Genomic DNA, 25,090 nt, shown 5'->3' with positions numbered 1-25,090 from the left:
ACTAAATAAAAAAAAGAGTTTTTGTTTTCCAAACCATTTCACATATTACAACTGGCGCATTCGGTGGATTCGGTGTAAATAATAAGGCTGTTCTCTTTTGAACGGTTGAATTAACCGAAATAGTATTAATTATCAAGAAAATATGACAGGTTGACGTTGAATTTGCATTTACTCGAAGCATTCTTTCGTATAAGTAAGTGGAGTTCGGGCAAAAGTATCACAGTTGAAACTGTGAGGTCACAAAAGGTAGGTTGAGGATGCTCAGAAACCCTAAGCCTTAAACTATTCCGCAAAATGTCCCATTCATAAACTATTAGTAAGAGACACTCAAGTTCTGAAAAATACCCTTCGAACATGGATTCCCGTCATATATATCACAGTTCAAGGTGTAAGGCTACAAAAGGCCAACTGAAGTTGCTGTGAATTAATATAAGCATTTGGAATTTCGACAGAAGTTTGCAGTTTAAGGCGAACGACCACTAAAAGCGCATAGCTGTAGCTCAACCAAAGTACCAAAATATATTGAGTCACCACAGTTCATCTTGGTGAATATAAAATAAAATATATCACAAAATGTTTCTAATTAATTGTTAATAATTTTCTGTGTTTGTTGATGTATAAAGGAAAGAACTTCAACAATTAAAATACTCCAGGATATTTTTCATTTAGTTTCATTCTCACCATGCTCATAGTAAGACAAAACAAGATATTCTATGATATTATTATGCAAATTTGCTTATTATAATTTATTATATATTTAAACATTTTCTCTATTATTAATTAATGGTTACACGATCGTTCTTGGTAGAAACTTTAGTTCCAGGAAACTGGATGCAAATGAAATTAAGAAAACTTAATTATTCATTAGCTAAAGAGCTCCGGGTGTTTGCAGAGAACGCCACTTAAACTCGGATTGCACCGAAGCAATCGAAAACTTAATTGCTTCATAACATTACCATTACCAGCAGGGGACGTTCCGAGTTTCCTAAATAAATCTCAGCGATATCTTATTTCATCTAGTTTTAGAATATAGGTTACCATCTCCAAGTTGCCAAACAAGATATGTCTAATTTGGGTCTAGTGCATCATCATAAACATTTTGTTATATATACTTTAACAATACAGTTTATATGTAATTTAAATATACTTGCTAAAAGTAATCGCGCAAGGGCTTTTTCCTCCAACAATATAATTCCAAAACATCTCTTATTGAATACCTATTTTTATTAATATCATAATTTTGATTTTTTACTTGGAGTTGCACCACCTTAAGCCGCCAAATATCTTATTATAGTGATGTAAAATTGGAGGAACTGACCGATAAATATTCATGTGATTATCATCAACAAAACATTGCCGGCGGTCGGGCAAATTGTCTACGTCTCAGTTAATATACTGCTGTTGATTCCGCAAGAATTCACTTCGAACATGGATTCCCGTCATATATATCACAGTTCAAGGTGTAAGGCTATCAAAGACCAACTGAAGTAGGTGTGAATTAACATAAGTATTTGGAATTTCGACAGAATTTTGCAGTTTAAGGCGAACGACCACTAAAAGCGGATAGCTGTACCCCAACCAAAGTACCAAAATATATTTAGTCACTACAGTTCATCTTGGTGAATATAAAATAGAATATTTCACAAAATGTTTCTAATTAATTGTTAATAATTTTCTGTGTTTGTTGATGTATAAAGGAAAGAACTTCGATCGAGAGATCGAACTTCGAGATTTTGTTTAAAACGTTTGAAAATTCAGAAACAACCTTAAAACGTTTATTCAAAATGTTTTTCGAACAATTGCAGATGTTATGTGCAGTACAAAAGCGTAACTGCGTAAGCAGTTCGCAACGTCTGAAGAAGAAAGCCATACAAGTGGTCACTTGGTGAAAATTTATTCTTTCGTTTTTTTTTGTGGTAACATTATGGAGAGAAAAGAAAACTCATGAAGATTACTGCTACTTTTGCTCAATGAATGTCGTCTGTATACATGTAAAAAAGTAGTCGGTACAAGTAGTATTTCTAGTATTTCTAATACAATACGTAGTATTTCTTCACGTTTTCTTCTCAACAAAATATATACAAATTCCAGTGATCATCAATACTCTCTCATAACCGTCATTCTTCCAGACCCCATTTGTTTATATCGATAAGATCATTCCGCATTCAGTACTTTTGTTCGAGGCAGTAATAATTCTTCGCCTCTCCCGTCACCGATTTCGGTGAAAATCCTCAGACATCCGTTATTTTTCCTTCGTCGTCAGTTATTGGCGTTTCTTCGCGAATATACCAGCCGTCACACGTGACGGTTTCCTATCGATTCCGCATTGTTTTCAGTAAAAATATCGGGTGTTGTTTTTCAATATCGCGTCCGCGAACCTTTTCCCGTAAAATATTAATTTAAAAATCGAGAACGGTCGGCGTTTTCTCGAAAATGTTGTTGAAATATCGTCGAGCTATTTTTCGATGAATTGAGAGTCGAATATTAAATATACTGAATGATGTTCGAGAACAAAGCAATTGTTATTGTTCCGTGTAATAATCGTAAATAATAAATCGGTTCTTACCAAAATAATATTGATGAAAACCGATATTCTCTTCCAGTAGCTAGTTCCATGTTCTTGCCATTTAAATAACAGTTGTGAAACCGAGTATGTCCTATTACAATCAAAACATTTCAGTTATTTTTGAAATGATGTATAATCGGTCCGATAAAAGAGCTAATACCTGTTACAAGATGACATCGAATATATCTCAAATTGTAGCATGTAATTATATAAAATTCGTTTTAAACCCGTTAATTTTCCTTTTCATATTATCCTAAATAAAAAGATATAATACTAGCCGATATGTCGGAATATGTAACCGAATCCGTCTATAAGATTCGACTTGGGTTCGTAATAGTAGAACTTGTGACCAAATATCATGTACGTAACGCTATGTAATAGCAGCTCTTGATGATGCTTCCTTTTTTAAGGTAGTCAATGAAAATTATTTCTTGCCAGCAGACGGTTGCGTTATCCCACGCTTTGAGTATTGCGTGCAGTCCACTCGGATGACTATCGATTGGATTTTGAAGTAACATGATGGAGCCATGTTTCATCCATGGTCACCTATCGACGGAAAAACTTGGATTTATTACGCTTGATCATCTTCAATCGCTGCTCTGAATCATCAACTCGTTATTGTTTTTGGTCAAAGTGGGCTCGCGCGGCACCCACTTTGCACAGAGCTTTCTCGTACATTCGCTTGATATATTTAGAGTGTCTGCTATTTCAGTCAATTTCAATTTACGGCCATTCAAAATCATTTTGTGGATTTTTTAAATGTTTTCGTCGGTAACAACCTCTTTTGGGCGTCCACTACGATCACCGTCTTCGGTGCTCAATTCACCATGTCTAAATTTAGCATACCAATCCTTGATGGTTGATTTTCCTGGGGCAGTGTCCGGAAACTCGGCATCAAACCAAGTTTTTGCTTCAACTGTATTTTTTCCCTTCATGAAAGAATATATTATCAACACGCGAAATTCCGTTTCATCCATTTTTTTCACAATAACAAAAGTTGCTTCACTCAAAATGCTATAATTCACAAACTAATGATCCGACAGCTGTCAAATTTATACACATATCTTCTGAGGGTTAGGGCTAACTAAAAAACATATGGATTTATTTCTAGTAGCGCCATCTATGTGTCAGGCCGGGGACGTTTCCATTGACCTGTTAGTTATTTTATTATAAAGGTGTAGCTGAATTAGTCGCGGAAAGCAGTGTAAAAAGTAGTTGTTGCATTCAAATAAATATTTCAATGATTCTAATGACAATTTAAAGGGCTTTAAAAAAATAATTATTACAAATATTGCCTTTAAACTATTTTTCTCTACAATATTTCTGTATTATTTTTAATATGGTTAAATTAAGGTGACTCAAATAAAACCCTAAAAAGGAAGCACGTCACAAGGCATAACAATAAGTCGGTAATTAAATCGAACAATTCACCTGTTTACTGTAATAAAGAAATTCCGAAAAAAGAACAGTCCTCCGACCTAATGAAAAAAGCATTATTCACGAGACATTCGCCCCGATATCCCTCGCAATTACTTTACATTTTCGGCGGAATTACATTAAACGTTCCATTATTTCAATAATTACTTTTATCAAATATCGAGAGCCCGCCCGGGTCGTTCGTCCCCCAGACCTTTGCGTCCGCCTTGCTACGGCGGCACAGCGACAAAAAATAAATTAAGTAATAAAACAAAAACAGTAAAACCCACATAAAATACTTTAAGATTGTAATAAAACCGATGAAAATGAAAAGTAATCTATTTGGGCGCTGGTCGGGCAATGTCCGGGACATTCGGTAAATTGCACGGAATGAAGCATTAAATGTCATTTACGTAATTCTCGTCATTTTTGCGAAGCTTAATTAGTCTATAGTTATACTCCAAATAAAGTTAATCTAAATTAGCGAGAACCCTGCTGCTTAATTAGAAATTTGACATTGTTTTGTGTAATGAACGAAACATTAACAAATAAGGAACAAATATTATGAACAGATTAAAAAAACACTATCACTATGATACAAATTTGGGGTAATATATAGTCTATTCAAAGTTATTTAGTAATAAGTCGTGGATATTTTTGACGTCGAAACATTGCATTGTTGCCGCATCAACTCTGAGGTTTAGTTCAGTTTGGCTTTGACCTACAAAAACATTCTAATCTAAATAAAATAATTGAACAAAAGTGTTATCAAATATAATTTATTTTACCATTATAGTATATCTAAAAACTACAGTTAATACAGCCACAATAATTTATAGGTAAGAGTTAAAACCTCGTATCACTACTGCTTTCAAGAGTTTTGCATACATCTGACAACTGGTCGCCGTCCAGTTGTCACATGTACGCTAAATTATTCAAAATATTAGTTATAATTACTACAGTGTATAAACCGACAAACGATATTTTAGAGCTTTGGTTATTTTGATCAATTTTAAGTCGCTCCCTAATATATGATACCATTTCGTTTGAAAATGCCGAAAACAATAGATAGTCAGAGTCACCAATTAATTGCGGCTTTAATAAAATATTTAGAAAAGGAACGAAATAATGGAGGCCCCCTTTAGCCTATAATCTCCGTTAAAGAGGTAATTATAGATGATATTAAATAATTTAAGTCCCTAAAATTTTATTGGAAATTTTTTAATATATATTTTAAAGTCTCCTTTTACCAACTGTGGGTTTATCTCGACTGGGCCTAAAGTTTAACGTGGGCTCCAACCCGCGGTCACTCGCCCGCTACAAACTGGCGAGTGACCAACTTTAGAAATCATCCCAGAAGACATCCGGTCTTACCCAGCCTGGTTATTGGCGTGACTGGGATCATTTTCTTTGTCGAATTATATACTCTTGCCTAGAACATTCACACATTTTAAACAATCACGAACATAAATTTAGGACCATGCCCCAGCAGGATTCGAACCCGCAGCTATCGCAACAATAGGAGGACTGTCCCATCGCTTTTACCACTGCGCCACCAAACCGGCGAAAATGTTTTTAGCGGATTGCTGGTGCGCTAAATATTAGTGTGGGTACTGTGAATAACATCGCTTACAAAATGAAGAATAATAATTAGATAAGAATAAATTAGATTCACCCAAGAAAACCCGTCTACATACAAAGTGGGTGACGAATATTGACCATCTTGATATTGGCTCTATTCGAGACCAAATATACGAAATGTAGAAGAACATTAAGTACACAAACTATTTTATGGATATAAACATAATTTAATAAAATTATTTTAGAGAAAACTCTCTGTCTGAAACGTATTCATAAAATAGTTTTTTGAGTGATATAAGACATCCCTTCATTCACTCTTATAGGGCATAGGGTTTAAATGGTGTAAAGATAACCTCCGAAGAGGTTTAATGGAACTTCCAGACATTGCCTTAAAAATAGTTCAATTTTTAAAGGCATAAAATCAGGCCAAGAAAGATATATTATTTATTGTGCATCTTGATGAAACTAAATATTTCAAAATGGTTTATTAGTGGCACTCTTGGCAAGACAGTAACAAAAAAGTGTAAGGAAAACAAAATTTATGGAAAAAGGTAAAAGTTATAATAGCATTCGATTAGGTTTTGTCGGTCATTATGTTTTTTAATAATTGTTTAATATATTGCTCGTCGAGAAGGATATTCCATCAAAAACTGTTTGGATATGTGGAAAGAAGCATTGTCAACCATAACACCTTCGGTTTGGATGAACTCGATAAGACATACAGAGGAAGTAATTGATAAATGGTGGAATCGTGAACATGTTTTAGACTTATTAGAAATTAATAGTTTAGTGATTGAATTGGATAGTAAGTCAGAAAATGGAAGTGACTGAAGGAAACTTTTGGGATATGTGATAATGTTGTGCAATGCTGGAAATTCCTGAGACAGAGCGATGAGAGTGAAAACAACTATAGGTATGCACATAATCAATTGAATATAACTGTAGAATATGGTATAGTAGGCCGTGAAAGATTTGGTGCACAGACATGATTGTAATTGTTCAAAATTAAACATGAGCATTAGGTCAGAACGTATGAGAATACAGAACAAAAACTAATCTTAAAAAGGCAAATATTATATAATATTGCTGCTAACCTAGAAACTATTGCTTCTACATAATTAACTGTAATTTAAGTACTTCAACATTGTTACATTTATTTAAGATTGTACTAAGCATATCTAATGCAAGATGTAATTAAAAAAAACTACAACACTAATGAGTACATATGTAACAAAAACACGACGCCAAGCAAATTAAACAACTGGTTTTGTTTTTGTCGCTTTTTCTGTCCAAAGCCAACCAAGCAAAGTTGTTTAATATACCAATATCATAAAAAACGGATGTCGAGGCAGCCTGGTCCCACAGGCTACTGCGAATATGCGATAGACTAGATTCAAATATTGTAATATATAATATTATTAGTCGTTAAGTATTCCGGTTTTTTAGTTGTTCTTATTTGACAGTAATAATATTAATGTTTATTAATTTTATCATGTACCCAACAGTTTTATATCATCTATGATCAGCATATAATTTTAGAACAGACAAAACAATTACAGATGCATTTTAAAACATTCATATAATATTTTCATTTTAATTTCTAAAAATATTTAAAACAATATTTTCATATTAAAGTTGCATTTAACAATGTAGATTATGAGCAATTTCAAAATTATATTCTATTCCATATTATAATGATGGTTGATGTTGTTAATTTATTTTAGTTAGATAATTTTTGGCATATTTTTTAATGTTACTTTATTTACATACACATGTTTTCGATTTCTAAGTGTAATGTTTTCGTTATATATGTTTTCTTTTTACTAACTGGGATTTATGTGGACCTACTGACTCGGTATTAAGTCTACCGATGACCACTAACTTATAGATTATCCCAGAAGGCCTCGAATACGCACTCCACTATCGCAACAGTACTAGAATCGTCCTGTCGGTTTTACCATTGGACCAACCAACCTCCCTCTCCCTGTGGCTTAACTTAGTTTTATCTCAACTGCTTTTACTGCTTAATGTTTTAAAAATCATATTTTTAATCGAACTCTTTTAATTGGATATGGCAATTTCTTTTAAGTATCGCAAACATTATATATGTTTTACGATATATTGATATTTATCTAATATCTCTTGCTCTTGACTATTGGTATGTCCTTCTTTGGTAATTTACATATTTGATTTAAAAATATACGACGTTAAATTAAATAGTGATATAGTAAATGATTTATAGTGAAAGTGAACATATACTATAAAAAAGGGTCTCATTTACATCCAAACTACGAAAAAGTGAGTTCAATTAATTTCTTTTATTTTGGATATAAATTAATTTTATGTGTTTTCTTGGCGAATCCATGATCGCTAGAATACTTTTTTTACTAATCTCATTTAAGTAAGACAAGTTGAAAATGTTGTCAGTTTGCCATTTTTGGTTACAAAAAAAAAGAAAAGGCATTATTTATGAATGCAGTGTATGTCCTGGATATCATAGTTACCGTTTAGACTGCGCAAAAATTAGCCATGAGTGACCTCTTATGATTTATCTGAATAGGGTTTATATTTATTTTGTGAGTTCTAGTCAAAATTTGTATTAGCTTATGGTCGTTCATGTTTGAAAATAGTTGAACAAACCTATGGAAATGTTTTGTAGTGATGGTGAAGTACAGAATTTTAGTATCGGCGCATACCCTGAACCTCCAAATAGTCCCATTTTCTATAGCAACTTTCTCTCTGGTATTTGTCAATATTAAATTTTTGTAGCAAGTAAATCATATAACGACTTAGGACGACTTTAAACTTTAATAGACTTAGGGCTGGATCAACAGTCTTTATTTCCTGAGTTATACTTAAAATTGATGGACTGAATTAAAATATTTAAAATAAATAAATATTGTTGTTTATAATATTTTAAATATATATATTTATTATAATAATTTATTTTAAATTTAATTTTTTAATTTATTTTTTTAAATGTTGTCACATCACACCTCTTTGCGTAAATATTAATTTTTTAGTTACAAAATTATTAAGTAATGGGTATATTTTGGTTAGTTTTATCGTTGTTACAAACAATGACAAACGCATTTTGGGTACTTTATTTACAATCATAATAAAATTTTACATAATTCACACTTATATATTTTTAATTTTTTTTATATAATATTAATAAGAAATTTCAATAAATAAAACAATTAATATATGGCCTATATAACGTTGAAAATATTGTCAACTGACATTTTTTCCTAGTTAAGAATAGATAAAAAGCTACCTGATGCATCGGAGTCAATAAATAAAATTCGATTTAGGTTGGTATTTATTCAAACTATAAGTAATAATAATTAAAGGCTATAAATAGGCAAACACTGTAAGCCAAAAGTCCAATTTTATCAGGCAACATAACGGCGTATATCAGCTGTTTTGTTGGACAGGCCATGTAACTTTATATTTTGATATGTAAACATTATTGGTCGTGCGAAACAATAATAATTTGCGTCTTCAAAAACATATTCGTAATTTTTTTTTAAACCATTCATACTTCTGGATAATATTTCTAATATTTTTTCTTGTATTTTATTATATATTTCATTTGCACAAAAAATGTGTAAACAATTTATAGACTTTTTCATAATAGACAGCAGTTTTGCTATTCGGTTATGTTTGTTAGAATTTGCAGTTCATTTTAATGCAATGAAAATGAAATGGCTATTAATGAAAATTAATCAGTCAATCAAAAAAAAAACACATAATCTGAAGATTATTTTATAAGGAAGTGTTAATTTAAATTATTACTTGAAATTGATGTTGCATATAACATATAGTTCAGATCTTTTTTTATAATCATGATTTGTTTTTGTTTTTATTTAACTATTTGACGAATAAATTGTTATTATGATTATTACTTTTAATATATTGGTGAAATTCTGTAGTGCAACAAATGATAACGAAGATTTGGCAACCCCCGTAACACCATATAACCCTAATCATTGTTTTATTTCGAACTGCCTCTATTCGTTAAGCCATAGCCTCCAAAAGCTTTTGTTTTCGATAATAATTCATTTGCTAAAAATTTATGTTTTTTAAATATTTAATGGTGTTTTATATTTTATAGTCAATGGCACTGTTTATTTTTCGTATAATTAATATTTTGAATGTTAACAAATCACATTACAACTACCTTCTTTGTTATTTTTATCTATATGCGTTTTGAGTTTCTAATTTCTGGTCGTCTTCATCATTGTCACGAACAATAACGACGATATTTATAACCGTAACTGTTTCTTTATTGTTCCGATCTTGATCCCCATGATAAAATGCCGGTATAATTGAAGCGACCTACTTGAGAGCGCATTGTACATTTACAGCGACTCTCTTAACAACGCTGAACGCTTGCATCTTCTCCGGAATAATGATCATCTTTCTCGGCACTCAATTTAAGCCTCTAACCGATTTCACCCTGCTACATCCCTCTAACAGAGTCGTGTTAAGAATTTAAATATTCTTCGCTTCATCAGGCAACGTTGAATTATTTTCGCTGAGGAAATTTCATTAAAATTGCGAGTGCATTCATTCGACGAGAATATTCGATGAACGACTTTACTTGTTGTACGTCAATCTTAATCGCTACCTATATTTGTAGAAAGTATGTAGACATTATCAATATTCATTTAAACGACTTATTCTAATCAAAAACAACCAACATATTTTTCCTATCATTTTAAACTAAGAAATTGTAAATGAGCATTAAAAAAATATAATAATTTAAAACATTTGGTTGTGAAATCTTCGAGATATTGCTTCAATTTATTAGCTTATCTATATATTAATCGGCTCAGCGAAAATGTTAGCTCCTTTTGAGAAAAAAAGGGAGCATCTGGAGACGTGAAAGTTGCCACTATTAAAACTTATATCGAATAAGAATTTTTGTGCCTAGAGTGTATAATGTGCAATATAAGCCACAAATAAATAAATTCCAATAAAACGAAATATGCCCATATCGAGTAACCAGGAATAGTAACCTGGTCGGCTCACTGCCATCTCCAACTTTTTACGGTATTATTCGTCATTTCTGTTGTACGTAAAGCCACTACAGACGCGTAATTTTTATAAGATAAATCTGGCAACGTTGTACTGCAAAATGCCGACTGGCAATTTCGAATTGGAGGAGAAATTCCTATAGTTTACGTTTGAAATAATGATAAAGCGAAAAGTTATTTAATGTTAAGCGGTCTTATTTCTTATATGGGAAGTTACATACAGCTATGAAAGAAATATCTGGCATATGGTAAAATTTAATCTCAACATAGATTAACCAAATTCGAAAATATCAAAAAATCATCTGCCCTCCTTGTTTAGGAGATATTTAGAATATCGAAATCAGTTTTTGATTTAATTTAATGGATGGTGAGCAGAGAACAATTTAAGCTGCTGTTCTTGCTTAAGTTAATTGAGATAACTCGGGAGACGTAGTATATGATAGTACTAATGGTTATCCTAACGGTTATTAAGATTTTTCTGTAAATTTCTTTAAGAGCGGTATTAACTTCTGATTCGTTTCATGTTAAAAGGTGATCTATCTGCAAGAACGGAATCGAAAAGTAGAATAAATAAACAACAAATGATGCAATTTTATTTAAAAATTTAGTTAAAGAAATGTTTTATTAATCAGCCTCGTATATTTGTTGTTTTTGCAATATATATTGAAGGTAATGAAAATATGCTTCACATAAATAAACTGCATAATTTGTATAGATGAAGCATATGAGACACATTGAAGAAATTGTGAGTAGTAAATTTGTGAACACTTTAAAGCATTCATAAAGATTAATGTGTTTAATGATTAATGAAGATACGTGGCTATATCTATATGACATCTTATTTTTTGAATATTGCATCAATTATTTTGATTATGCCGGCTTGGTGGTGCAGTGGCAAAGACGATAGGACGGTCCTCCTACTGTTGCGATAGCCGCGGGTTCCAATCCTGTTCGTGCATGGTCGTAAATTTATGTTTGTGATTGTTTAAAAATTGTGATTGTTCTTGGCAAGAGTGTAAAATCCGACAAGGAAAATGATCCCAGTCACGCCAGTAACCAGGCTGGGTAAGACCAGATGTCTTCTGGGATGATTTCTAAAGTTGGTCACTCGTCAGTTGGTAGGCTTAATTCTGAGGACCGTGATTCGGAGCCGACGATAAACTGTAGGTCCAGCTATCTAGGCTTATGCTTTGAAAATGTATTAGGTGATTTGAGGATTGTAAATACATTCTGTTTGTAATAATTCTTAATATAAACAGAGGGTTTCTATGGGTAAATGTGAGCCAAAGAAGGCCAAGTTGTGTTTGTCGGCCTACAAAATCGTGGCCACAGCTATTTGGAAGGCACGTACCGTAGGTTATTCATATCGATTATTTTTATAAAAGTCGAAAGATCACCGGGGAATATTATTTAGAGCTATTGGATAGATTAGATATTGATTTAAAGTAAAAATGATCGCATTTCATGATGTAAGGTGTTGAATATATTACACGAGTACACATGTGTGTAGTTAACATAACCAAAAAAATAAATTGGGCTATAGGCTGCTCTCCTATCCAGGGTATTCCCCAGATAAGTTGAGGAGTTATATCCCCAGTATATTCCCCCTGTGACTATTTAATTTTCTTGTTGTATTTTTGCATCTTCCCAGAAGACATCCGGTCTTACACATCCTATTTTATGGCGTGAATGTATGAAATAAAAATGATTGAATTTCATGTTGCAAAGTATTCGAGATATTGCACGGGTACATATGTGTGTAGATACCATAACCAAAACAAATAAATTGGGCTACAGGCTGCTCTCCCATCCAGCGTATTCTCCAGATAATTTGAAGAGATATATCTTCTGTATATTCCGCCTGCCACTATTTAATTTTCTTGTTGTATTTTAGTCTCTTCCTGGAAGATATCCGGTGTTACCCAGCCTAGTTTATGACGTATCTCGGATAATTTTGCTTGTCGGGTGTTGCACTTATGCCTTTTATACAATTACAATTATAGACATTCACAAACATCAATTTACGACCATGCTTCAGCAGGATTCAAACCCGCGACTATCAAAACAGTAGTCTTACCATCTCGTAAAGGCTGATAAGGGCTGGTAAATTAACTGGGCCTAATGAAAAGGCTATCAGTGAAACAAACGCCTATTTTGAGGGTCTTGAGTAAATCTGTTATTTGGAAGTAATAAAAAATTTTAAAATTGCTGAACTAAACCTATTGAGTTCGAAAGAAATATTTATTTTCCATGGATATATGATGGCTTTTTACAAAAATTTCTTTCTAATTACGGTTTAAAATTTTCAATCCAGTAATTGTACTTTGGTATAGGGAGGTACAGTACTCCTCAAAGTAGAAAGTTAAGCTACTATTTGGCCGTTAATAGGATAAACAATCAAAAAAGCCTGAGTGCAATTTTGTTATTGACTGATTGAATTGTTTTTCTCATCTCATCATATATTAGAGAAACTATTGCAGCTTAATAATTAAGCAACTGCACAATTAAGCAAAAAACTATATTTGAAACTAATTAAAAAATGTTGATATATTCTAAAGTCCTTAAAATGAACTTCCTATACCTTATCTATTTTTTTTTTCCAAAAAGTGACTAATTGCAATGTATAATTACACGCCGTTACACTTTTTGTTCGCTTCTGCCTTTATATAATTGATATTGTATGCTATTTTGCACATCCTTGGGGCTACGGTATATAAAACCTTACAATTCATGAGCGTTTACAGAAGCAGCTCGATCATGCGGTCAAGTGGTTCAAATTCTGGAGGTTGCAAATCAACCCCCTGAAAACCCAGGCCATCATTTTCCACAAGAAGCGTTACGCACTGCGCGTCTCGCAACTTAAGATCGACACTGCAATAATTCCATGGCTGGATAACGTCACGTACCTAGGTCTTCACTTCGACCGGCGGTTCGGTTGGCATTCCCAAATCCAGAAAGCAATCCAAAAAGGTTCGGGGATAGCAAACCTGCTATCTCCTCTGATCTGCCCTTCTAGCAGGCTTCCCATCTCCATCAAATGCTTATTTTACAAGATGTTAATTCGGTCCGTACTCCTCTACGGATCTAATGTCTACTTCAAGTTTGTTACACCCAACCAGGTCAAACGGCTTCAAGTTTTCCAAAATAAGCTCCTCAGGAGAATATTAAACGCTCCATGGTTTGTCAGAAATAATCAAATCCATAGGGAAACTGACACTCCAGAAATCAAGCACTTCATATCTCAATCATTCCACAAACAACAACTCAGCTCAAGTTCTTCTGAAAACGCGCTTGTTCGCGAGCTGGTCGACATGCTGGGAGCTTAGCACCGCGTCACCGCTAAGCTCTCCCCCTTTTCCAGGCTGAAACGACCTCATCCGTCGCTACAGTCATAACTTTTGCCCCCATACAACAGTACCCAGTTGTGTGTTAACTCAGGTTCGCGAATCAATAGAATCGCCGGGCTCTCGTGCCCAATAACGGCTGCCCGATCAGCGGGTGCCATATCCCCAAATTTAATGCAGTAGCAGTAGTGATCCACAGGGGTCAACTGTGAGGCGGTTTCGGTTTAGTGTATTGGTAAGCCCAGAGGCAGTCCCACATAACCCGGTCCAACTTGTCACTCCAGGGCAAGTCTCCGCGACCAGGTATGCGTCATGCATTCCACCGCCTGGTTTTTTAGGCCAGAACAAAAAAAAAAAAAAAAAAAAAAAAAAGGTATATAAAACCTAAACATAAAAAAATATAATTAATCAAATAAAACCTATGACCAGTCGTTGTCGTCATTGTCTGGCGGAATATAACGAAAAATCCACGTTTGCGAGTAAAATTTAATTAAATTCGATTCTGCCGCCGATAAATGTACAACGGCCGACATTAAATTAAATGTTGGAAATGCAAAGAGCGAACGGAACTGGATAAACTTCATGTCGTGAAAAAGCATCCCATATAACATGAATAATATTCGATAAATCGTTTGGAAATTAGTTGAATAAGAACTATGAGCTTTGTGTTGCTGCATGTCTGACTGATTTGCATTTATATATCGAAATGCGAGAATATATTTTGATATACAGTGACAAAAAAGTTGGTATTTTTGTATAGTAATGATTGTTTGAGTTAAAATTGATTTTATATACAACCGGCTAATCGGCTAATAAAATATAATTTTGGATTTTATTAGCTAATAATATCTATACAAAAATTTTACTACAAGACAATAAAAATTGATGGAAAAGGTAAAAGTTACAATAGCATTCAATTGGGTTTTGTTGGTCATTAAATTTATTAGTAGTTAATTGCAGATATATTGCTGGGTGAGAAGGATGTTCCATCGAAAACTGTGTGGATATGTGGAAGGAAGTATTGTCAACCATAACACCTTCGGTTAGGATGAACACGATAAGACATACAAAGGAAGTAATTGATAAATGGTGGAGTCGTGAACATGTTAAGAGTGACAGATTAACAGTTTAAGTGATTGAATTGAACAGTGAATCGTGAAGTGAAAGTGACAGAAGGAAACTTTCCAGAATGTGATAATGCAGTGCAAAGCTGGAAATTTCTGAGACATAGTGATGAGAGTGGAAACAACTAAAGGTATGCATATAATTAATTGAAGTGATGAGTCCACCCTTCCTTTAGTAATAAATAATGAAACTAACCCAACTTTGTTTTTATTTATATTTACATTTATACTTTATTAATAAAATGCATACTTTGTTAAAGATATTAATTTATTTCTATTACGATTTACATAATAGAATGAATATTAGGTGAATCAAATAAGTGAAGAATCCAAAAATCTGCACGTTTCATAACTAGCCGGTTGGTAGGATTTCGGCGAGATGACTGTTTTCTTTGAATACATTCTATTAAAAGGAATCACATTATTAATCAAGAAAAGACATATATTATCAAGAAAGTTTGACCTTGGAACCATGGAAAATCAAGTAAATACAAAAGATTTATGAAGGCAAATCGACGGACTAAGAAACTACTACACTCACAAATAATTTTAGCATAGCTGAAAGCAATCCAGACTGGCCAATGACAATATTAAAAGTTTCTTTAAGAGAAAGTTACTATCTAAGAAATTGGTGTGGTGTCTGGTGACGTAATGTTACTTGGTGATGGGTAATAGATAAGAATTTCGCTTTAATTAGAATATAATTGGACATTTTTTAACCCTACATGCAATGCATTTAAAACAATGGGATATTTGAACATATTCAACGACAATTGAAACTTGAAAAACAATAAAAAAATGAAATTATTTCAACACTAGCGTTTTTAAACTTACCTCCATCAGAAGTGTAAAATGAATTTATTTTATAAACACATCTCAAACTGATAAAATTATAAACTGTAAAAACTGTAAGAATATTGGCCAGTTGGATACAAAAATAAATGAGAATTTTAAACAAGAAATGTTTGCAGAACAAAAAAATAATGAAGATACACTTCTACACAGCTCAAAATAACACGACCAAAATCATCTGCATTATTCGCCATATTCACCACTCTCCATATGTGCAACTTTGGACTATTCTCGCATCTTATAATTCCCATATTATGCTTAATGTATCCGTGAAAATATCATTGCAACTAACACCATTTTTTATATGCACTTAAAGTGTAAGTAATATAATAAACTATAAATTATAATACCCTAGTTTCAGTTGACATTCTGTAATGCATTAATATTAAATTATCTGTATTTGGAACGTTAAAATCAGCTATTAATAAATGTAAAAGGTTATCAAATTATTAGGCAAGTTTTAATGTTCCAAAAAATATAATAATAAGTCACCAGCTTGGGGCTGATGAATTGAGGAATGTTAGTCTTAAAAAAATACAGAATATTAATAAATTGAGTTTTAAAAAAAAATTGTATAATTGGAAATATAGAAATGCAAAAAAAGTTTTATTGCTAAAATTCTATTCTACATAAACATATTTGTTCTTACTTAAAAATATTCTATAATAAAAATGTAATAATAAAAATGAACATCGTTCTAAATCGTGCAAAACTTCCACATGGATTTTATACGAATAAAATTCAATATTACACTAGGAAATGGCGTAGTTTAATTAAGTACTTTTGCCTGCTGCTGCACCAAGCTTTTTAATTAAATCTAATCGAACTTACTCCATTCAGCAATCATCATTACACTATTTTTTTTTTTTTTTTTGTTCTGGCCTAAAAACCAGGCGGTGGAATGCATGACGCATACCTGGTCGCGGAGACTTGCCCTGGAGTGACAAGTTGGACCGGGTTATGTGGGACTGCCTCTGGGCTTACCAATACACTAAACCGAAACCGCCTCACAGTTGACCCCTGTGGATCACTACTGCTACTGCATTAAATTTGGGGATATGGCACCCGCTGATCGGGCAGCCGTTATTGGGCACGAGAGCCCGGCGATTCTATTGATTCGCGAACCTGAGTTAACACACAACTGGGTACTGTTGTATGGGGGCAAAAGTTATGACTGTAGCGACGGATGAGGTCGTTTCAGCCTGGAAAAGGGGGAGAGCTTAGCGGTGACGCGGTGCTAAGCTCCCAGCATGTCGACCAGCTCGCGAACAAGCGCGTTTTCAGAAGAACTTGAGCTGAGTTGTTGTTTGTGGAATGATTGAGATATGAAGTGCTTGATTTCTGGAGTGTCAGTTTCCCTATGGATTTGATTATTTCTGACAAACCATGGAGCGTTTAATATTCTCCTGAGGAGCTTATTTTGGAAAACTTGAAGCCGTTTGACCTGGTTGGGTGTAACAAACTTGAAGTAGACATTAGATCCGTAGAGGAGTACGGACCGAATTAACATCTTGTAAAATAAGCATTTGTCATCATTACACTAACGAACTGGACAATATGGCGTCGAAGAGAATCAAAACTTGAGCTTATGGTTTTTCGAGTTTTAACTGCAATTCTTGGTTTTCGGGTAGTTTAAGTAGCATTATTTGAATTCATAGCCTTGTATATGTTTCTAGATTAGGTGAATATAATAATAATATGTTGCGGAAAACTAATTTTTGCTTGATCCTTTTTTTACAGTTTTATTAACATAAATTGTAAAAAGTAATCAACGATATATATGCTCTTTTGATCAGTGAATATTTTTTATTTATCTGAAAAATCAGATCGTTATTGAAAATGTTTTTTGAAGATCAAAAAAAATAGCCATCGAGCGGAGTAAGATTCAGGCTATATGACATAGTGGAGGTATCAAAACGTTCCAGCCAAACTTTCTGAATTTTCGTCGAATTATAGCACATGATTTTTGTGCAGTATTTCCAAAATAGTAGAGAATGTTTCTACTATTGTTAACTTTAGTCTAAGATCACGACTTTTTTGTCCATCTATAACTATTCCTTTAAAAAATTATTCAATCTTGTTTCCTTTCAACAACTATTAACAAATACAAACTTGACCCATTACACCGTTAATTCATACATAAGTCCAAGTAGCTTCTCTTGGTATTGCATGTTACGTAACCGATTCAAAATTGATTTATAGCGTTGTTTATTAACAATATAACAATTATAACATTTTAAAGCCCTTCTCAAGAAACAGAAACGGAAACAAACAAACCAGTTTTGTTATCGGCCTTTACTTAAGCACCCAAGGCTATACCACACCACAAAATTTTCGATCTTGAATATAAAAAAAGTTTCCATAAGATTATTTTTGTACATAAATTATCCCATCAACAGCGTAGTGGATGTTGTTGATGTTTGTTGATGGTTCCTAGGTGAACATTTGGAAGACCGTAAAAATAAACTTCCTCGATTGTTAGCAGTTTATCATTTGTTTGAAATTATTCTCCATACGTGGATTTTCTGAAATATAAAATGAAAGTGCCGGAAGTGAAATATATCTAGAGAATATGATTAACGTTGTAAAAATAGAGGCAGTGATTTAAGTGAAGTATGTTGTTCCAATGAATATTTTTTTCTGAAATCTAGATATTTCCCGAGGAAATTTAATATCCAGCTTGCAAGAGAGGTTACAAAAACAATCGTTATTTATCCTTTCATCAATAGTACTGCGATTATTGTGCCTACAGATTACTGAGACGATAATGATAATGATATATATGAGATAATTAATACAAAATTGTCCTAGAAGTAATTTAAAGGTAATTATTGTCTTTAATAATATTTCTCAACAAAATAGTATCATAATTTAAATAATATACTATTAACCATCCATTAGTTCGTTAGGCTAGTAAATATAAGTCAACTAAAAGCTGCAGGTAATCAATTTATTCATGGGGCTTGTCTATCAAAAATAATAGCAAATATTGCGGCAGCTAGTAAAAATTAGACATTTATTTCAGTGATAATATATTTTAATAATGATTTAGTTTTTTTTCATAGGTGAAGTGTTGCTAAAAATTGCTGAGAGCGAAAATAGAAATAGAAACGATTTTAGGAAAAGAGAATAAATTGGACATGATTTTGCCGGATGTAAGGATAACCGAGAACGATTAAATTTACTTGAAACAAATAAGAACATATAATGCATTTTTTCACAAGAGCATAGGTATATAAGTTATTGTCTTATAAAAATAATTATGTATTGACTGGAGATTCAGGTGAAAAGTATGATGATATGTGAATGACATGAAAGATACATGAATGAATATCTTGTAAAATTTAATTTCTATTTCAATTATTACAATAATCTTTTAAAATATAATATAGGCCTTATTATTTAGATATTTAGCTATTTTTAATTAATCGGTAAACACAATTATACGACTTGCAATTATAATATGTATATATAATTTCACGATTAAATAACATATTACAATTACTCATATATATTAGACTTTTGGGCAGTACTTTTTACCAAATTAATAGTTAAAATATTTCACAAGAATTAATCATAACTTTATATATTACAACCTTTCCTCGTTTTTAGATGAATTCCCGATTGCTAATACTCCTTTTGCTGTAGTATATGTTTGACTATAGCTTATAATTTCATGTGGCTAAATTCCTCTACCACGGATAGAGAAAAATAAATTCAAATGCTCAACTCACCTATTGCAAAATAAAATATATGCGCTTGCTCAGAGCTTGTAAGGAAAACGATCGTTCTCTCAGAGTTTATTAATAAAATTAACAATGATAAATTATAATGCGTATGCTCGAAACCGAATTATTTCTGTTAGACAATGTACGATTATAACATATAGATAAATTACCTTCTTTTGGAGCCACATATCCATGCACTTCACAGAACGTAGTGGGCGGTTCCACAACTGGAGTCCTGACAGACGATTGGTCGCCAAGGGGCGTGGCTGCGCCCTCTATCGTAAAAAATGTGGTGGCGCGCGAAGCCGGCCGTTCGTTCATCCTCGCCTCTCGTCGTTGACATTTGGCGCACCGTTTCATCTCAGCGCGCACGCGCAATAACCACACCATTCCGAACAGAGCCATGTCGGCCGTAGGTCGCGTCATGGCGGCAAGGGGGCGCTCATGTCGCCACTTCAAACGCCTGAATAGTATGATAGAATGTGTATCAAGGCAAAAGTCATCAGATCATAATCATACTAAATCCATTTTTTTACTAATTAAAGTTTCGTGATAAAGCAACCCAACTCGAATTAATAATAGTGAGCTTTATGGACCAATCAAATTAGCCAAGTTGGAATAACTAATTTGAATCCAGGCCGGATATTATAGATTGATGACGTTGAGGCGGGCGCTAAGCGCCGCCATAACTCCGTCGAATCAGTTAATTATTTTCGAAATTGCCCTGGAAAACGGCATTAATCGCTGTCCTAAACGGACTTAATGAAATCTTGATGCCGTTATTAACCGCGTCGTCATCCCGACTATTGTTTCAGAATATTCGCGATCAATCGCCTAACGTCACGTCTAGTTTTGTTTGAGCATCATAGATGGCACCATAATTATCCCTTTATATATATATATATATATATATATATATATATATATATATATATATATATACGCTTTTTAAATTTAAACCATTAGAGAAAGTTCTCCTCTTATCTATGATATAGTGTCGGTAATATATGGGCACTTTATGTTTATGCCATAGTATAATTAGGATAATTTTAACAAAAAAAAAACATTATTTTCGAACATTATGCGAAGAGCATTATTGCTTCAAGACCTGTCCGCAACATCATCAAAATTCACTCAAAAACCAACATCTAAAATTAGTTGAATAATAGAATATAACTGAAATAGCAGTATTTGATCAAATAACGGTCAAAAGATCAAATAAAACTCAAGCTAGGGTCTTGCAAACTCGCCATTTTCGCCGGATATAGAGAGGTTATAGAGAGAGCCATATATAGGAAAAATGCAGAAAAAGGTGAAAATGGCCAAACGAATATTATTCCTTCAAAGTTACGTTTGTTTATATTTCAATTACTTCAATATGTAGACAAAGGCGACTGAAGATCATAGAATGCTGTGTGAAGTTTATGGCAACAATACTCCGTCCATTTCAACAAGTGAATACTGTTTTGACACTTTAAAAGTGGTTATTTTGACACCGAAGGCACAAAGGGTTTTGAACAGCCAAAAAAATTTTAAGACGAGGATTTAAAGGAGTTATTCGATGGAACTACCAATTGATGCGTTTGAGTCGCGCACTGAAAGATACAACAATGTTATTCTTGAAGATGACAACGCTCGACAACATCGGCTAAAACATACTTGGAAGTATTAAAATGGGGAATGCTACCCCACCTGTTGACTAGACCTTGCTGCTTCTGATAACGACTTGTTCTAACGTATGAGTATGAGTGACCCGTCTCGACAGCGCTTCACCTATGAAGATCCCAAGCAATGGGTCGATTCCTGAATAGTCCCAATAGTCCCAAAATAGTGTCTGTCGATGGACAATACTTTGAATACATTCTACCGATTTTTAACTATAAAGCTTCAACAATTAAATAATGAGAAAATATCCTAATTATCCTGTGTAGTCTTTATCTTCTGACACATTTTGAATATACATGTAATGTTACAATGAGAACTAGATTAATATTTAATAGAATTTTTAATACTCCAAATATAAATATTTAAAAATAATAACATATGCTAAACATAAATGTACATTGAAAAAATACTAAGTGAACTTGATCAAATAACAGTTAAAAACTTCAGAAATATTCAGAAGAAAATATATTGTATGTGGTACTACTTTGAGTCAAGTGATGACACGTGAACAGATGCTGCTCTGGCAAAAGGATTTATCCCAAGATAATTCAAGAATTCAAATTCTACTAGTCAATAAATTAACTTATTAATTAATTTTGGTGTTTATTATATTAATCACGGAAAGGATCGTAGGAGATCCTGCTAGGAAACTTTTAATAGTTCTACCAATTCATCTGGCAATTGCAATATGGCAACATCATGAGCTAGTGAAAGCACTTATTATTTTGAAGAGAACATCAGAAAATATATTTACTCTCGAATGACCTCAAAATATACACAAGAAAAGTAAAAAAGTAAACAAAGCTGAATGCAAAATACATTAAATCGTTAATATAATAAAATAATAATAATACCTTCAATGGTACGTTTATTATGTTTAAATTTATCTATTGTTTATTCATTTAAACACCATTGAAGAGATCATTATAATTAAACTAAAATTAAGGAATTTGTATAACTAACTGAGTGATAACTAAGTTGGCTTTTTCACCACAACAATATGACGCTTAAAATGTTTAGTTTAGTGCACCATAAATTACGACCAGTTCGTTTGGGATCAGCCTTCACCCACTGACAGCTTTATCATCTCAAAAATGGATCGCATACGAGAAAGCCTCTTTGACAAATTAAAGCAATAACCTTTCCCTGATACACATTCCCTCCTGTCCGAGCTCAATTATCCCTTCATTTCATCGGGAAATTGCGATTTCCGCCCGATTGCGATCCAAACTGGCGCCCACACTGTTCACTGTTCTACCGAAAACGACGCGCCGAGGTTTATAACCCGTCGGATCTGTGAATAAAAAAAATCGTTGCTCTACAATTTGTTTCAGTTTTAAACAACCTTTAAAGCATAAGATCTGAAAGAATATTTGTAGTTCAAATAATCTGGTATCCATTTGAATAAGACATTATACGCGTTTGATAAGGAGGAACTGAGTAGGTTTTGTTTTGTTTAACCCATTGGTCAGTTTTATTGAAATTCTAAAATAATAATTCGTATAAAAAATAATCAATAAAATAAAATAACATATATTAATTTGTTAATCTCGGTAAAACTCCAGAACAACAATTTTACTTTCTGATACAAAGTGACACTGTCGCCGTAATCAATAATATCACTCTCAGAAAGGACCGAAATTTGTTAATTGTCAAATAAGTGAGACCGCGTTCAGAAATTTATTTTGATATTCAAAATGTTGAATAACTTCGGTAAAAATATATAAAATATTATCAAATATTTTTAACATAAAAAATTAACCGATTTCAAAAAACTCGCTAAAAATTTTAAAATAATCAAACTTATTTTTAATTTTTAACACAAAGAAAAACATTTCAAAATAAAATATGTACATAATAATCATTGTAATAACTAAATAAAAAGAAGCCTATCTACTACACGTATTTTATATTTTACTATATATACACAATTTAGCTTAATACCTATCTAAACATATTTAACTATTTACAATATTATTTTAATTACTACCACCCGACCATTTTGAAGTCGGTGCCGAGCAACAAATTAGATTGGTTTTGTTCGTAATTCAATTTTAAAAACCCAATAGAACCCAAACAGTTATATTAATTTAGATTTGTTTTGTTCGTAATTTAATTTTTAGTATATGTCACAAAATTATATTATTATTTTTGTATTATTTGAGCTATACACCGGCTTCAAAGTGATTAGTTGGTAGTAGTTAATATAATATTCTAAATAGATAAATAGGTTTAGATAGGTATTAAGCTAAATTGCGTATATATTGTGTGTACAATTCACAAGACGACTTTGTCATATAATGTTGATTGAAAATGTTTCTGGTAATTAATATAAATTAAGCTAAATTAATATCTATATACATCTGCAATTGATACGTCGAATTGGATGTTGTAGCGGTTCGAAGCATAATAAACATCATCTACTAAATTGTATGAAAGTTGTTTAAGAGTTTTTCTGGATTTTCGTCCAATAAGCCTTGCAGTTTAATGTCTTCGAACTTTTGTTGTACTTCACCGGTTTCTCAAATACTTATACAGTTTCCACTTATACAGTTATACTTTCCGAGGTCAAAAATTCTAAAAATTATATATTAACGTAGACCCTAAAACATAACCTGGGTATATGAGTGTTTAAAGGAGTCTATTATATTGTATTATATCCTTGTTAATCTTTGCCTTATTTTAGATGATTTTACATAGGTTTTGGTAAAACAAATATCAGTAAAATTTTTGTCTTTTATAAATCAAAATATAGAAAATGTTGGCTCTCTTCGAGTATTTTACTGCCTTTGAGTAAGAATTCAAGGCATTTTTTTATAAAAGTTATATATATATATTTAGAAAAGTAAATATAATGTAATAAAAACAAAGCAAATTTAGGAAATCCATCAAAGATGAAGCAAAAGTTATTTCGTTCGCAAAACCCGAATATATTATACACCGTACGTGGCCAGCGTCATGTCTTTATAAACCAGAACCGAGCGAACATGATTTATTCAGCTGTTCGTATCAATAACGTCGAAAAAAAACACAAATTCGTGATAAATTATGGACGGATAAGATCAAATAGGTATTTTATCGAATAAATGGCACATGACACTGACTGACTGAATGCCCTCGCTCGGCCATATTTTATTCGAAAACGTGTAGTTATAACCTGTTAAATGGACCCTGCGGTCCTTTCAGCGAGGCAATTAATTCCTGACCCGGTCGCTTCTCAATGATTTATTGTCAGCAAGATATGGGATTATTCATCTACGACAGGCGGAGTGCTCTACCTATACGCGATGTCGGTATTTTTCGATCGCTCAATCACCTGACGAATTCCTAATATTAATCAAATCAATTCAGTTAATTGGTCCAATAGATTTGTTGAACATAAACATAACCTTTATTAGGATTTATTCCCATTTCATGTATTTACAGGGATTGACACAATAATATGAACCAACTAAGTATTATTCGGCATGCTGATTACATAATTTTTCGCCAAATTAAATTATCTGTTATAGTTTCCGACTTACAATAGGTCAATTGAAAAGTCCCCGGTCTGACACATACATGGCGCTACTATAATTAAATCCATATGTTTTTTAGTTGGCCCTAACTCTCAAAAGATGCGTGTATAAATTTGACAGCTGTCGGATTATTAGTTTGTGAATTATACATTTTGAGTGAAGAAACTTTTGTTATTGTAAAAAAGTAGATAAAAAGGAATTTCGCGTTTTGATAAAATTTCTTTTTGAAAGGAAAAATACAGTTGAAGCAAAAA

General features: G+C 32.7%; 1 protein-coding gene across 4 annotated transcripts in view; it reads right to left on the bottom strand.

Moving 5' to 3' along the window:
* Positions 1-22,490, bottom strand: part of LOC143190643 (disks large 1 tumor suppressor protein) — a 676,624-nt gene extending 654,134 nt beyond the window's left edge. For all 4 annotated transcript variants that reach the window (XM_076395120.1, XM_076395122.1, XM_076395121.1 and 1 more), the window contains exons 1-2: positions 22,459-22,490; positions 19,824-20,116 (exon numbers count right to left, since the gene is read on the bottom strand). In XM_076395120.1, coding sequence (XP_076251235.1) covers positions 19,824-20,116; positions 22,459-22,475 — 310 coding nt within the window. In that variant the 5' untranslated portion in view covers positions 22,476-22,490. The remainder of the gene's footprint in view (positions 1-19,823; positions 20,117-22,458) is intronic.
* Positions 22,491-25,090: the final 2,600 nt, after the last annotated feature.

This window comes from Rhynchophorus ferrugineus, unplaced genomic scaffold (genome assembly GCF_030347505.1).
Source record: "Rhynchophorus ferrugineus isolate W39M unplaced genomic scaffold, kcgeb_rfMv2 rfM2, whole genome shotgun sequence".
In the NCBI taxonomy this organism is placed as follows: domain Eukaryota; kingdom Metazoa; phylum Arthropoda; class Insecta; order Coleoptera; family Curculionidae; genus Rhynchophorus; species Rhynchophorus ferrugineus.
This window is presented reverse-complemented; position numbering and strand designations above follow the sequence as displayed.